This window comes from Leopardus geoffroyi, chromosome B2, assembly GCF_018350155.1.
Source record: "Leopardus geoffroyi isolate Oge1 chromosome B2, O.geoffroyi_Oge1_pat1.0, whole genome shotgun sequence".
NCBI lineage: Eukaryota > Metazoa > Chordata > Mammalia > Carnivora > Felidae > Leopardus > Leopardus geoffroyi.
In genome coordinates, this window is record NC_059332.1 from 18,780,563 (window position 1) to 18,797,247 (window position 16,685).

Consider the following 16,685-nt stretch of genomic DNA (forward strand, 5'->3'; position numbering starts at 1 on the left):
ACAGGGACCAAGGGCAGGCTGCCCCAAATGTACCACAAGGGGACACGGACTATTTTGAATTGAAGCTACGTGAAAGACAGCCAGTGCAAGACCACTCAGATCCTCCTCCGTCCCCCTGAAAATAGGAAATAAACCTCCCATATGAAAGGTACCCTCCCTTTACTAAGAAGTGAAAAGACATCCTTATCACCAGACATTGGAACTTTCAAGCGAAGAACGCTGTAGAAAGCTTGTTATTATTATTATTATTTTTTTTTTTACTGATCTACAATCTCAGCCCAGATTTTGCTTGGAATTACTTCCTAATTAAAACTCTTAAACACCCATTTTCTTTATCCTGTCTCTTTCTCGCAACATTATTTTGTTTCTTCCTAACATGTCTAACAACTGCTTTCCTTGGCCATTTCTTTATGTCTCGTTTTCATTATTGGGCCTCCTTGTGCGTGTCAAAAAACGTTGGCTTCTTTCTCCAGTTCATCTGTTCACGTAAACTTAATTTTCAGTCCAGCAAAGACCTGGAGGGGTAGAAAAAAAAAACATTTTCCTCTCCTACGGCATCCTGTGGTCTGTGATTAGTGTCAGAGGTGAGGGTTTTTGCCTTCCAAACTCTTGAGTTTGAAACTCACGGCCCATACTCACCCTCCCAGATACCTCGAAGAGGCACGATGTGTGGTTTTCAGAAGTGTTGGTATCCTGTTAATTCTATCTTATTATAATAGATGAATGGTTTCTGATGTCACAGATCATTAACATACCATGCTTAAAAATTGGCTAACCTTTCCCCTGGCGTAATTGGCAGGCTTGCCTTTTGACCTCCTAATTATATATCGTGTGTCCTCCTCTGTTATCATTGCTAATACCTGACAATTACAGGTTGAGCGAAAATAATTGTCTATTTCCCCCCACCCCCAAGAAGTGCATTGTGGCTAATTGTGTGGTTTCATCCAGTTCCTGCGTATTTCAGGAGACCTGCCTTGTCTTTAGGTTGAGCGCGGCCAGGCGCCTCAGCATCTTCAAGTACGGATAAAATGTGCAAGAGGCCTCAAGAACAAGGTTCCCCGAGGCTCCTACCGCCTCAGGGTGTCCCTGCTTGGTCGACCAGGTGGCTGTGTCTTCCAGTGGCAGCAAACGGAGCAGCTGAAGACCAGAACACACCCAGTGAGGCATGATGGAAATTTTTATGATCTGGGGCTCTATTTCCATGAAAGCCTTTATGTGGTAAGCTGGCCTTTTTGCACACATGTCCCTTTTTATGTAGCTTCCTCACTCTTCCTATCTATCCATCTTTTCGTCTCTACTCATGGGGCTTGAGATATTCAACTTTGCGGAGTGAACAGAAAGGGTTGCATTCATTCATTCGTTCCTTCAGCCAATACCCAGTGAGCCCCCACTATGCACCAAGCATGTGTTGTGGACCATAAAGGGACACCCTACGTCCCGTGTAAAATGGAAATGCTGTCTTTATTTAGCAACCACATATATGGTGGATGCTTGGTCTAGTTCTCCTCCTTTTTAGGATTTACATGCTGAGTGATTAATGATGTACATTGTTGGGCGTGTAGTACATGGATAAGTGTGTAAGCAGCCAGGGATGCTGATTTTAGGTGAGAACCAAGCTTGAGGCCAGAAGAGAAGTTGGAAGGATTGTTCAGAAAATATATTATGGATATAGGGAGGGGTTCTAGAAGAGACAGTGCTGAGTAAAGGAGGAAGAAGGTGGGTAAGGTTAACCAGTGACCCTGGATGCAGGGATGAGAAACAGGCTGGAGACCATCAAGTTCCCTTTGGAAGCAGAGAGAAGGCTCAGCCTCGTCTGGGGCATGTTCCATGAAACTCTAGCCCTCCCCCACCCCACAAAAAAAAAAAAGAAAGGAGGGTGGGAAGGGGCAGCTGGGGGCTCAGTAGGTTGTGTCTGACTTCAGCTCAGGTCATGATCTCATGGTTTGTGGGTTTGAGCCCCTTGTCGGGCTCTGTGCTGACAGCTGGGAGCCTGGAGTCTGCTTCGGATTCCGTGTCTCCCTCTCTCTCTGCCCCTCCCGTGCTTGCGCTCTGTCTCTCTCTGTCTCTCAAAGGTGAATAAATGTTAACAAAATAAAATAATAATAATAATAATAATAATAATAATAAGGAGGGTGGGTTAGTCCTGGGACACTTACCATATGCTGGTGCATTGGACGTTGAGCATGAACACAGACTGTCCACAAATACAGAATTGCCTTTTACACTATTAATTTGAAAGAGTAAAACACACATCTTGAGGGTCCATATAGGTATTGCAGAGTGATATTTAAGAGAAAAGCTAATTTCTCTCTAAAATAGATAGGAGTGTGTTCTCTTTCTCCATTTCCCCTTAGGTTTTGTGCTAAAAGGTATCCTTTTAATTAATTTTAGCATGTGGTATTTCATTAAGGGTTGTAATCCATTATTCACATGAATATACTCTGCAGATAATGTCTTGTATTTATTCTGACCAACTGAAAAAATTAAAATAAGAGGCGAGACTGTAAAAAATGAGCCATTCTGTATGGTAGATCTATAAACTACACACGTAGGCTGTCATTATTTACTTGTTCTGAGAAGAGAATTATCAACCTTCATTTTTTTGCCACCTTTACTTTCTAGATATCTAAGACCCTTGAGGATAGTGTTTTTTTTTTGTTGTTGTTGGTTGGTTGGTTGGTTGGTTTTTGTCTTTTGTTTTTTTTCTTTTTAATGGTCAACAACTCTGTAGTGAATTTTAAGAATAGAAAACATATGGGGCGCCTGGGTGGCTCAGTCGGTTGAGTGTCTGACTTTGGCTCAGGTCATGATCTCACGGCTGGTGGGTTCGAGTCCCACGTCGAGCTCTGTGCTGACAGCCCAAAGCCTGGAGCCTGCTTCGGATTCTGTGTCTCCTTCTCTCTCTGCCCCTGCCCCATTTGTGCTCTGTCTCTGTCTCTTAAAAATAAATAAATGTTAATTTAAAAAAAAAAGAAAAGAAAACCTATAGCATCCATAAAAGCCACGCCGTTGAATAATGTGTGCAAAGTCTCAGGTGACCTCTGTGTTCAGAAGTTGATGGGGCTTTGGGGCGCCTGGGTGGCTCAGTCGGTTAAGCAGCCGACTTCGGCTCAGGTCATGATCTCGCGGTCTGTGAGTTCGAGCCCCGCGTCGGGCTCTGTGCTGACAGCTCAGAGCCTGGAGCCTGTTTCAGATTCTGTGTCTCCCTCTCTCTGACCCTCCCCCGTTCATGCTCTGTCTCTCTCTGTCTCAAAAATAAATAAACGTTAAAAAAAAAGAAGAAGTTGATGGGGCTTCAAAAACAAAGAAAACAAAGTCTGCTTACCGCCGGGAGCCTAATAGACAAAATAGACATTTGGTGAAAGTCACAGCTTCATCCCAAGGTGTGTCCACAGTCCACTTCAGATAGGATTTGGAGAATTGGCCGTGTTGATGGTGGTGAGAACACCAGAGGTCTCTTTCAAACAAGAGACTGGAACTCTTCCCTGGGAAAGAATTCTTCCTGAGAGAAAAGGAGTCCCGCTGAAAAACATTCACTGGGGAGTCAACTCTCAGTTGGCTCATCTGTGAGATGAGGTTAAAAATATGTGCCTCTCAGATGCATCGTGAGAAATGGTGGAGATAATACTTGGGGAAATACACAGAATTCAGAGGCTTCTTTTGTTATTGCTATCATTATTCTGTTTCTTTGATAGTGGAGCCCATAAATGTTTCCCCAGTGGACTTTCATTTGAATATCTATGACATGTTCATATTTCAAGTAACTTTCAAACTAACCTTTGCTTGAGAACAATGTCGGTTAACGTTTTTTTCCTCTAATGACTGATCCCAAAGGCTTTGTGAAGAAATGTGGGATAATTGTGAGAGAAGTTAGTCTAGGGTAGGTAGGGAGAGGACATTTTCTCTGGGGGAACCCACTGTCTCTGTGGAACCAGACTTTGAGGACGTGTTCTAAGAAAGCAGCAAGCATAATTTAACCCCTGAGCTGAGGTCTTGGTTCCTACCTATCACCTCAGGGAAATTTCAGAAATGTGGTGTTACCCAAAATTTCAGTATATTATACAATTAATATTAATATTTATTTAGAGGATCTTAAGCAGGTTCACGATCAGTGAGGAGCCTGATGTGGGGCTCGATCCTATGACCCTGGGATCATGACCTGAGCTCGTGACTGACCCTCAACTGACTGAACCACCTAGGGGTCCCTAAAAGACAGAGCATGAGTGGGGGGAGGGTTAGAGAGAGAGAGAAACACAGAATCTGAAGCAGGCTCCGGGCTCAGAGCTGTCAGCACAGAGCCCGACACGGAACTCGAACCCTTGAACTGTGAGATCATGACTTGAGCCGAAGTCAGATGTTTAACCGAATGGGCTACCCAGAGCCCCAAAATTTAGCTATTTTCTTTAAAAAAAAAAAAGAGTTCAATCAACACCTAACAGGCAGGTACATTCTTTTTGTGCCTTTTAATTAAGTATCTGAAAATGTAAAGCATGGAGATAGGTTACAAAACATATTATTCAGTTTGCTTTCTAGAGCCATCTTCATTAAGAAGTGTTTTATGGGGCGCCTGGGTGGCTCAGTCGGTTCAGCATCTGACTTCGGCTCAGGTCATGATCTCACGGTTCTTGGGTTCAAGCCCCGCATTAGGCTCTGTGCTGACAGCTCAGAGCCTGGAGCCTGTTTCAGATTCTGTGTCTCCCTCTCTCTCTGCCCCTCTCCTGCTCATGCTCTGTCTCTCTCTCTCAAAAATAAATAGACATTTTAAAAAAATAAAAAAAAATAATAAAAAGAACTGTTTTATGGTAAAAGGAGATACGAGCGTTTTTATCATTGTTATTATTGGTTTAGATGCCCATCCCCGTCTGCCACCATCAAAGCATGAACTCTGAGTGCAGAAGCCACATATATTGCTGTGTTTGCTTTGGGAATATTCCATGCATGCTGTTGGAGGTTCCTAACAGAGTGTGCTACAGTTCAAATGCCAGGAGGGACTAGAAGATGAAGAGGTGCCCCAAGGACGCCTTCAGGGAGAAGGGCAAAACCACTATGTGATTCATGTTGCAAGATCATTCACAGTGTTGGGGTGTCTGGGTGGCTCAGTCAGTAAAGTGTTCGACTCTTGGTTTCGGCTCAGGTCAAGATCACAGGGTTGAGAGATCGAGCCCTGTGTCAGGCTCTGTGCTGACAACTCCGGAGCCTGCCTGAGATTCTCTTTCTCTCTCTCTCTGCCCCTCCCTCTGCCCCCTTCCCCCAAATAAATAAACAAACTTAAAAAATAGTCACAGGGCTAAAAAGTACATCAAGTCTGCAGGGGAAATCAGAGCCTGGTCCTTCTTTCAGTAGTAAAATGCATTTTTCCCTTCCTGCCAAAAAGAACAAAAAGTATCTTGGAATCGTCGAAGTAACAACCCCAAATTTTCTTCCCCTGTGTCAGAAGCAAACAAACAAAAATAATTACCTCCTGCCACAGCCAAGGAAAATTTACTCTTTAACAGCCTGACAAAATGTCACGGAATTACATCCATCCCTTGGTATCACCTAACAAAATCCTGGATCCCCAAAGAAATACACCAGGCTATTTCACATTCAGTGTATATAAGAAAAGTACACAGTTCAGGACAAAACCAACACAAGAAAAGCACCAAAACCTCCAGAACTTGACAGGAAAGAGAAGTCATCGGAGGCTGTTTGATTTCAGAATAAAAATTCTGCTGCTCAAAGCCCTGTTCATTCCACTGGGCTCTACCCAATAACAGCAAATTTTTCACTAACCACACAATTCTGCCTGCCAGTCGCTCTGTTAGCAGTGTGTGGGAGACTGACAGTTAAAACAGCAAGTTTTCCAGAAATATAATACTTTTAATAATAGGAATACACATACGGGAATGCATAAATGTGCATTGTGTATGTAACTGATATAGGGACACTTAAGACATTTTTGTCCCTAATTTTCAAATGCAAGTCTAAGGAGCTCCTGGGTGGCTCAGTCGGTGAAGCGTCCAACTCTTGGCTTTCGGCTCAGGTCGTGATCTCACGGTTCTTGAGTTAGAGCTCCGCATCAGGCTCCGCACTGACGGTGCGGAGCCTGCTTGGGATTCTCTCTCTCTCCCTCGCTCTCTGCCCCTTCTCCTAGTCACTCTGTCTGTCTCTCAAAATAAATCAATAGTCTTCAAAAAAGCAATACGGTAAAATGGAAGTCTAAGACAGGGTCATCTCTATTGTAACTCCACGAACAGGAGAAATTGGCTTCATAAGGTCATTTGGGAGGGCAGGGTACCTTACAAATGGTAACTGGGGGGAAAGGGGGGAGGAGTGGTCCCTTATTCCCATGGGGAAAGGAGGGACTGAGAAGGCATTGCCGGGAAGGAGGGTAAATTACAGAAGCACCTAGTCTGCTGAGGAAATGCCTGCATTACCCACTTGTAAGGTTACACGGTTAATGGATGTTGGGATGAGGGTACAATGTTACACATCACAGCTGGCTTCCCTTTTGGCGTCAGGCTGTGCCAGGAGGCAAATATTTGCAGGTTAAGGTGAAAAGGTTGCTCATAGGGTTGGAGAAGTCTCCTGAGGGAGGTAGTGGACACATTGGCGAGCCCAAAGGTAGTATCACCCCCAAGCTCCCAAAATGTGACTTCCAGATACCGTCACTCGGATTTTGTTTAAATAAACTTACATCTTAACATTGATTTTCTCCTTTTGCAGAGCGGAGGTGGTCAAAAATGATGAGTTAACTGACAAGTCTGAGCTCCAGTCCCCTCGTGTAAAATGTTTGAATACTCTAAATTATGGATTTTAAATGTGGGTTCGTTTTCTTTGAAGAGTTTGAATAATTCCTTGGTAGAGACATTTGAAACCTGCTTGTCCTTTGACACTTATCCTGGAAATCTTTCGTATAGAAAACATCGCCTTCTTTGTGGATCGTGGTCATTGACGACAAACAGGCTAGGGTCTTTGAGAAGATATATGCCAAAAAAAATATGCCTTTTGTCTTTCAGTTTTGGCAGGGTGATAAACTAAGTTAAATAGGCAGATTATCTTAGTCTACCATTCTGCCAGAATCAGGAGTCAAAGGCATGTTTTGTTTTCAGATTAGGTTCTATGAACACCTGGAAATTCTAGATGTGATAAGAGCAAATAGCTCTGAGATGCACAGATAAACACCTAAGAGAGAAAAATGATTTCCTTGGTTATCAGAAATGAAGAGGAAATTGAAAATCAGAGAGGGAAGTGAGAAATCCGAGGTTATGGCTGCCTTGGATGGGGCGGGGGGGGGAAGACAGTATCAATCTTGGGTATCTAAAGTTTTAGGTTTCAGTGACCATTCAGGAGGTATAAGGTCTTGGGCCCATTAGCTTTGGAGTGTTGAAAGTCTCCTGCATAAATCAAGGATGTTCAAGACTAGTCTGAAAAGGACTAGACCAAGAAAAGAATCTGCTCTCAATAGGGAAATAAGAAACTCCTCTTTCTCTAGGCTTTGCTGACAATTTTATTTCTCCAGGGCTGCCGGTGCCTGGTGCCTGAGTGGCTCGGTTGGTTAAGCATCCAATGCTTAGTTTTGGCTCAGTTTCATCATGATGAGATGGTTCATGAGTTTGAGCCCTGTGTTGGGCTCAGCGCTGACAGCATGGAGCCTGCTTAGGATTCCCTCTCTCTCCCTCTCTCTCTCTCTCAGAATGAATAAACTTAAAAAAATATTTTTCCTGTTAATCTAGCAATAGAATTACTATGATGGAAAACATATAGTAGTTGAAATCAAAAACTCAAAAGGTATATAATATAGATTAGACCTTCTGAGGAGAGAGCTGATGGCAAGCTAAGACCTTGCTTAGACTGCACCACTAAGGGATAAAGAGATGGAAAAAGTGAAGTGATTTGGGAGAAGGTCTCACGTGCCTCTTATAATATTTCCGGGAGCAGAAAATAGAGAGAAAGAGGGAATACACATTACATGAGTTAATTTCTCAGCGAAGTATTAATTTCCTGGACTTGCTAGAAAACCCAAGCTCTCAGATTCAAGGAGCAAAAGTCTGTGAGCAGGAGAAAATACAATCAATCCACAGGTAGACACATTGTGATGAACCAGCAGACGGCAATTAGAGAAGTCTGAGGACAATTGCACAACGTATTCAGTGCCATGGGAGAAATTTTAAGAACATGGTTACCTAACTTACCTTCAAGAGTTAGGGTAGGGAATGGTCCAGATGAAGAGAAACACTTTTGCCAAGAATACCGTATTAGCGTCCTAAAGCTGCCTTAACAAAAGGCTGTAACCTTAGTGGCTTAAAAAAAAGGATTTTACTGTCTTCCAGTTCTGGAGGCGAGAAGTTTGAAGGCAGGATGTCAGCAGGGCCCTGCTCTCTCAGTCTGTGCTAGAGAAGAATTGTCCTATGCTTCTCTTCTCGCTGCTGGTAGCCCCAGGTGCTCCTTGGCCTGTGGATGGACCACCCCAATCGTCTGTCTTCACATGACCCTCTCCCCGTGTGTCTTTACATCATCTTCCTTCTGTGTGCATTTGTCTTTGTGTCCAAATTTCCCCTTTCTATAATGACGCCAGTCGTAATAAGTTAGGACCCACCCTAATGACCTCATCTTAACTTGGTTAAACTTGCAAAGCTCCTATTCCCAAATCAGATCACATTCTGAGATTCTGCGGGTTAGGATTTCAATATAGCTTCTTTGGGGGGGGGGGGGACTCCGTTCAATCCAGAACCCATGTATCCTTCATAGAACCTTGCTAAAATAACTAACAAGGAATATCTCTCAAGACAAGGAAGAGCGAAAGAACTGATGTCATCTTGTACTATTCTTTTGAATCCTCTATATTTGAAACGTTTTGTAATTTTCCAAAGGAATACTAAATAAACAGTATGCCTTTACTATTCAGTTTGGATAAACTGTTAGGCAATTAAGAGCTTTTGGATAGCAGAGGACGGAATAAATGATTGTATCATTTGTATAGTTACATGATTATTTCTCCAACTAATGAACTCAAAGTTAAATCAAGAGTTGTGGCTAAGACATCTCTACTTGCACAATATGTACACCAAATTTGGAAAGCACTGATTTCGACCACTCATATATGCATGAAAATTCATTTTGTTTACAGCTACAAAGATGAGAAGCTATAGGAAATGGTACTATAGAAAACCACTATGTAAGGAAAATCTTATTCTAAGAAAATTGGACTGATCCTTTGAAAACTTGGTGAAAGATTTTACTGTCTTCCGTCGTACTTGGTTTCTAATATTCTAATCTATGTGGGTAGATAAACATGGAATCTTCAGAGCTGTAGGGAAAATTGAAAGAGAAGAGAAATCAAAGTACTTTGTAAAAATCTAAAGTCATAAATTAAGAATTGTAATGACTATGAGAAGCATTTTGCATTATCACTTAAAGTATTTAAATATATTTAAATATGACAAAAACGTTACTGTTGCACTTTAGCAACAGTATCTGAGCTGAAAGAACATTTTGTTAATTATTCGATAAAACTGCTATGCTTATAATTCTCATCTTTATTGGGTACAGACATTGGCCAACTTAAATGATACAGGGGTGCCCAAGTGACCCAGTCCGTTGAACTTCTGACTCTTCATTTTGGTTCAGATCATGATCCCAGGGTTGTGGGATTGAGTCCCGCTGGCATTGGGCTCTGCTCCGAGTGTGGGACCTGCTTGTGATTCTCTCTTTCTCTCTCTGTCCCTTTGTGCCTCCCCCACTCAAGCACTCTCTCTCTCTCTCTCTAAAATAAAATGTAAAAAAATGATACAGATGGTAGGTTAAAGAAACAAAACCAGCAGAATTCAGGCAAAGAACATTGATTAATGAATTAAAAAACAATTCTGAAAGGTCATGTTCTCAAGTTGGGCTAAGCCTTCAGGCAGCTCTAACAAACGTGACCAGGCTGTCTGTATGGAGCAGGTAACCCATGCTGACTCCGAATTTGCTGACATTACAGGGTTATTATTTCTGGAAGGATGTAGCATTCTGGAACAATTTCTCTAATGATTCCATTAAGACCATGGTTTCCTTCAATTTGGGCTTCCATATTTCATTTTTCACATTACCCGACACCACAAAGAAAATAAAACCGGGTCTTGGATAGAGTGTCTGTGTCACCAAGGGGGGAAAGAAATCACTCAATTTTGACGGTACTTAACCCCATTGTATTTGATAAGCACATCTGTTGTTTGAATCACATGTCAGCGTGTGCATGATGAAATTCTATGAATGCTAGTTTAAAGGCAAAAAAGTAATGTGCCTTACGGTAAGTTGTGGCTATCGGAGGATTTAAGAAAGAAGCCAGACACACGCCATCCTTTGATTGGATGGTATTTAAAAGCACACCACAGCAAAGAAGCTACAGGAAAAGGAATATCTAGAACAGAATGTGACGACCACACAGGCTTCCACCTGACAGAATCGCAGTGAGCAGGCGATTATTAGTCTCTTACTTTCAAGAGGATCTGCTCTGTACTAATTTGTGACCGAATGAGGCTTTGTCTATGGATGAAGGTAAGGACAATACCTCTTAATTCCTCGAAAAGAATCTTTTGGAAATACTTCCATAGAAAGTTTTCTTGTATATTCAAATGGGAAGAATAAATAAAGGGAACCAGAACGTGGTAGGATGGTGGATAAGTGTGCGCTCTTTACCTGGAATTGAATTCTGGTTTCCAAAATCTGCTTAGCGATGAGACTTAGAGCAGGTGCCCAATCTCAGTTGGTTAAGCGTCCAACTTCGGCCTGGGTCATGACCTTGTCAGTCCCGAGTTTGAGCCCCGTGTCGGTCTCTGTGCTGACAGCTCAGAGCCTGAAGCCTGCTTCGGATTCTGTATCTCCCTCTCTTTCCTCCTCCCCCGCTCACACTCTGTCTCTCTCTCTCAAAAATAAATGAACATTTTTAAAAAACTTAAGAGGATAAACAATTGTGTACAATATTTGTATCTTAAGTCCATTCTTTCTAAAACCAGTAAAGGGTTTATTTTTTTATTATTTTAAAAATGTTTATTTATTTTTGAGAGAGACAGAGAGAGTGTGAGTCGGGGAGGGGCAGAGAGGGAGGGAGAGAGAAAATGCCAAGCAAGCTTTGTTGCTGTCACAAACCATGAGACCATGACCTGCTCTGAAGTCAGGAATCGGACCCTCAACCTACTGAGCCACCCAGGTGCCCCCAGTAAGGTGTTTTAGACCAAGATAGAATTTTCTGTTTTCACTAATATTATGGCGTGTAACCTCAAAAGAAATAAGTGAGATAAACATTAATATGTCTATTTCATAAATGAGAAACTGCATTTTGGAGAAATGATGCTAGATACCCAAGATCTTAAAGCTTAGTAAGGAAATGTTGGCAATGAAACCCTTGCTCTGTACCTCTGGCTACTCAACTACCTTCTGCCTCTAAAAAGGGCTTTCCACTAACCCCAGGGGCATGATCAATGTTCCTTTGGTCGTCATTAGGGAAAGCGGTCTTTCCATCACCTCACTCTAGCACTTTCCTTTTAACACATAGGTTGACTTCCCATTACTCTTAAGATAAATCAAAGTCTTTGCCATGGATTCAAAGAGACTGGTAATATGGCCTCAGCTTCTGTCCATAGTCTGATTACCCTCATTAATCAGAGCCAACTTCCCATTATGAGCCCAGGCACACTCTTAGCTCGGGCTATACTCAAGTTCTATATATCCTACAAGTTTGGTGTGCCATTGGGCATTTGTCCCCAAGGGTGACTCCTACATATCCTTCAAATCCCAGACTCAATCACTTTTGTTATCATTTATACGCATGAATGAGCTCCAACAAGATTTCAGGTGTTTGAGGGCAGTGGGCATATCATATTCTTGTGTCTTTTGAAGCATACAGTATTTGTACATAGTAGGTATTCTTTTTTTAGAAAAAAATTAATGTTTATTTATTTTTGAGACAGTGAGAGACAGAACATGAACGGGGGGAGGGGCAGAGAGAGAGGGAGACAGAGAATCTGAAGCAGGCTCCAGGCTCCGAGCGGTCACCACAGAGCCTGACGTGGTGCTTGAACCCATGGACCGTGAGATCACGACCTGAGCTGAAGTCGGATGCTCAACTGACTGAGCCACCCCAGCACCCCCGTAGTATCAATAGATACTTCTAAAATACAAAATAAAATGAAATGTGGAACTTTGGTTATAGAGATGCAACAAGGTTTATTGTAAACTCAGTTTACCAAAAATGAGTACAAGGAAATGTCAAGATAATCTTAAGAGTCAAATCGTGGTAATAGTAGCTTCTAAAATTGAAATAGACCTGGCTGAGAAGACCCATCAATTCAGAGAAAGAGATACTATTTTCACATTACCTATAAATGGGGAGCCCATCACTGGTAATGAATAAGAAAATACATATCAATGTTTTATGATTTTACAATTTTATGTTTATTTTTTATTTTCTCCCTTCTTTAATATTCAAAAGCAGTATTTTATGCAAACCTTTTCTTTTTTTAAAAAAAATTAATATTTATTTACTTTTGAGATATATATAGAGAGAGACAGAATGTGAGTGGGGAGGGGCAGAGAGAGAGGGAGACAGAATCTGAAGCAGGGTCCAGGCTCTGAGCTGTCAGTGCAGGGCCCTAGGCGGGGCTTGAACTCACCCACAGCAACATCATGACCTGAGCCAAGGTCAGACACTTAACTGACTGAGCCACCCTGGCGCCCCATTAGGTAAAACTTTTCTAAAGAGAGAAGTGAGCTCAGAAACTCCCTTCCTTGAAGCATGGCCAAATTGGACAAAGCTCATTCTCAAGTAGAATGCCTTCTAAGAATTCCCAGTGTACATAGGCATGCATGGGGACCTCCACAAATACATCTGTTTTCTGTTATAGTAACTGCAAACTTGGTTATTTTAAAGACCAAGTACACAGTTCTCCAGATTATTTTTGATATTTCTAAGTGAAAATAGCTATATCGGCCTTTCTAATTATAGAATGCCACTATAAGCTCTTTATTAAGAAAATCATAGAATTTTAAAACTATATGTAAAAGTCTAGTTCTCAGAAAGCATGTGTGTCTATTCTGCAGCCATATTAAATCCTTTTATTAATCATTGCCATCTAACCTAAGTTGCTTAAATTATTCATTCACTGTAGAAATGAAAAATAGATTCGGTAAATAAATAGATCAGCACTTCAAACTTAGGAGAAAGCATACATAATAAAAGAGTTAAAAAAATTTGAAAACCTGGCAAGTAGTGTTCTTGAATTCACATTAGCTTACTCGAGTTACTGGAAATCTTTGATGTTTGCTGTTAATTCAGATGGAAGTTGCTGGGTTAGTCAAAGGTCACTGCAATGTACATGGACAAATAGATTAATTTTATTTGTATTGCATAATATATTTTGCATATTGTCATTCATTCAATTACCAATAACCTGTTGTGGTAGATTAAAGATGGCTGTAACTTTTTTGCCGTTCCCCCCCTGAAAAGTGAGCTCCGTGTTTTCTCCCCTTCAGTCTGAGAGGTGGGGGGAGAAGTCTGTGACTGCTTAATCGATAGAATATTATGGAAGAGATGCTCTCATTTTCTAGGTGTAAGTTCTGGTTTTAAAAGACTTGAAAGGACAGGTAGCTTCACTTCCTGTCTTACTGGAAACCATGCTCGTAGAGCCCTGAGGTGCTACGTAAAAAATTTCCTAAGAGGCTACCTTGCTAGAGAGGAAGGAGAGGCCTTGTTAACAACAGGAGAGAGAGAGAGCCCTTGAACTGGGTCTGGCTTTCCCTTTGTCTTTGCCAATGTGCTTGGCTTGTGAGAGAAGCCATCTTGGACCCTCCGGTTCAGGTCAGCCACCAGAGAAATACCACCCAGTGGCCCCAGCTGATGCTGTGTGGAGCAGATGAGTCACTTTGCCGAATCATGCCTCTTTTCTTGATCCACAGAATTGGCAGATATGGGAAAATATTGTTTCAAGCCACTAATGTTTGCATTAATTTTTGTAACTGAAGAACTTATTTCTTTAGCCCCTTATATGACCAAGTATATATGACCAAGTATATCAAGAGCTGGAGGAATAAAGTCAGGACGTTCTCTGTAAATTGTGTAGGTGGCTATTACACACTGAAACTTGTGTGCTTAAGGGGAAAATAATCATTTTATTTCTAAGTTTAGCTTTGGATCCCCCAAAAGGCATTTGGATCTTGGCTAGTCCTTTAGTTATGCTATCTACACGTAAAAAGGTAGGTGTAGAAGATGAAAGTGGATAGAGAGGGGGCCGTTATGGACTGAGTTATATCTCCTGAATTGTGGCTGTATTTGGAGAAAGGGTCTTTAAAGTGGTAATTAAGTTAAAACAAGGTCTTTAGTGTGAGCCCTAATCCAATATGGCTGCTGTCCTTATAGGAAGAGGAGTTTAAGACACAGACACACACCCTGGAAGACCATGTGAGGGAGACTAACTAAAATTAACCCTGTCAACACCTTGACCTTGAGCTTCTAGTCTCCAGAACTGCCAGAAAATAAATTGCTGCTGTTTAAGTCACTCAGCCTATGGTACTTTGCTATGACAGCCCAAGAAAATGAGTACAGGAGCTCATGAACAACCGGTGACAGTGAATTATCCTTTTTTTTTTCCCAGTGGGAAAGAAGAAGTAATGATAGCTTTTAACCTTTTAGAATTCTATGTGTAAATCCGGCATCATTGAAATAGGGTCTGGCTCTCCTATTCCTTTGGCGTAGCCACATTATATGTAGGTAAGTTTTGGCTAATTGTAGGGCACAAATAGTTACCTCAGAAATTCCACAGAAAACCTGACTTAGACTCACTGTACTATCAGACTATTTCATGTATCTATAGAATTTTAAGAAGTCTATCAACCAGTTAATATTTATACATCAGTGTGGCAAGGTATCATTATTATAGTAGTAGATGGGCACCATCTTTGTTTTACTGGAGGGAAATCCAATATGAATAAAATAGCAACTTTTCAAACATGACATTTAATCCATGCATGTAAATCAAACTGAGAATCTATTATTCATTATTAAAAGGGTGGCATATTTTTATTACATTGAGAATGAAACACAAATACTGTGAAAAATTTAGTGCCTCTTCTTGAAATTTTAAGACACTTATCATGTAGTCAGCTAACCGATACTGGCACTCATTTTAAAATATAGCCATGAAATTAATAAGTTTGATGTTTTATGCCTGAAAAGAGGATGCTCAATTTCAGTGAACTAGGCAAATTTATTTTTTATTTAAAGCTTCCTAAATACTTAAGATGGTAAAGTACTTCAGTAACGTTCTGATTCCAATATGTATATGAAGAATATAGTTCATATTCTTGTCATTATTAGTCACGGCCACAGTGTTCTTCCCTGAAGTGCTTTCTGAAAACTGCATATATCAGAAACTGATTAAAATGACCTGAAGTATTAATTCTTAAAATATGATGAACCCAACATTTTGCAAGAGGTTATTTTCTGTGTGACATTTAATACCAAAAAAATAAAATGATTTTAGTAACTCATAAGATGGGGCAGTCTTAGGACACTTAGAGCCTGAGCATCATTGCTTTTATTGATTATTGATTATTACCATTAGTAACGAACAATCCTGGAGTATAGCATGCAGCTTTAGAAAGTTTTCCATTATATCAGTTGGAGGAGGGCTTTTTTCTCGTCAATTCTTGGACAGGTCACTTCTGTTGGTCAAGAGGGCCCCCAGACTTGTGGGAACGGAATTTGCAGATGGTTTTTCCCATATGGCGTGGTTGGTCGCGGGGCATCCTGCTCTTGTCCAAGGTCTGGCTCTTCTACTTACTAGTGCTCAGCACTTTAGGAAAACACTTAATCTCGCCGGCCTCAGTTCCCTCATGTGTACAATGGGAATCTAATACCTAATTCATAGGGGTTTTGTGAGCATTAAATAATATGGTGCACAAATCGCTTAGTGTAGTGGGTTACATGTAGGAAATAATTGGTTGCTCTAATTATTTTTATCATTATGATAATAATCTGCCATGTAGAACGTTCTCTGTTTCCCTCTGAGTTAGGTTTCTGCGGCTTTTCCCTTCAAGAAGTATTAGTTAATCCATCCTTGATTTATTTAAGACAACTCAATTTTCGTTACATTTATTTGATGCTCTTTTGCCTCTGCTCCTTGCTACTAAGTGGTGTGAGGGGTTCAAGGCCATCAGTGTAGAAGGCCATCACTTTATCACTGTGCCTCATATCCTCTCGCAGAGAGGAAGAGTAAGTATAACTGAGTATCTACAGTGTGTCAGTTTCTTCACCGTATGCTTAATATACACTATCAATGCAAACTTCACATCACCCAATCTATTGTTAAACCCATTTTGCAGGTAAGAAAAACTGAGGTTTTGGACACGAGGATTTGCCCATACGTTTGAAGCTGAGATTGAAACCCAGGTGTGAATAACCCCACAGAGTAAACACCGAGGTTCACAATCCACCCTAAAGGAAGCAGCAAGAACTGATATATTGGTTTTTCTCTCTCTCTAAATTACTCATCAATGCCCATTATATTTCTTTTTTATTTTTACCAGACTTATTTCTATTTCTAATGCCAAAACTCTCTCTCTCTTTTGAGTCTCTTCCCTGTACTTTTGGAGGACAGATCTTGTATCATGTAGTAAACTAACATTTAGGAATGAGGCTGTTACAGTACATGCTAAGATCTTAAGAATAT

The 16,685-nt window shown here is 41.1% G+C and overlaps 1 protein-coding gene across 1 annotated transcript in view; it reads left to right on the top strand.

The window, feature by feature from the left end:
- The window catches only part of LOC123609868, a 225,929-nt gene that overhangs the window by 80,586 nt on the left and 128,658 nt on the right, over positions 1-16,685 (top strand). The window contains exon 9 of the mRNA XM_045500895.1: positions 985-1,218. Coding sequence (XP_045356851.1) covers positions 985-1,218 — 234 coding nt within the window. The remainder of the gene's footprint in view (positions 1-984; positions 1,219-16,685) is intronic.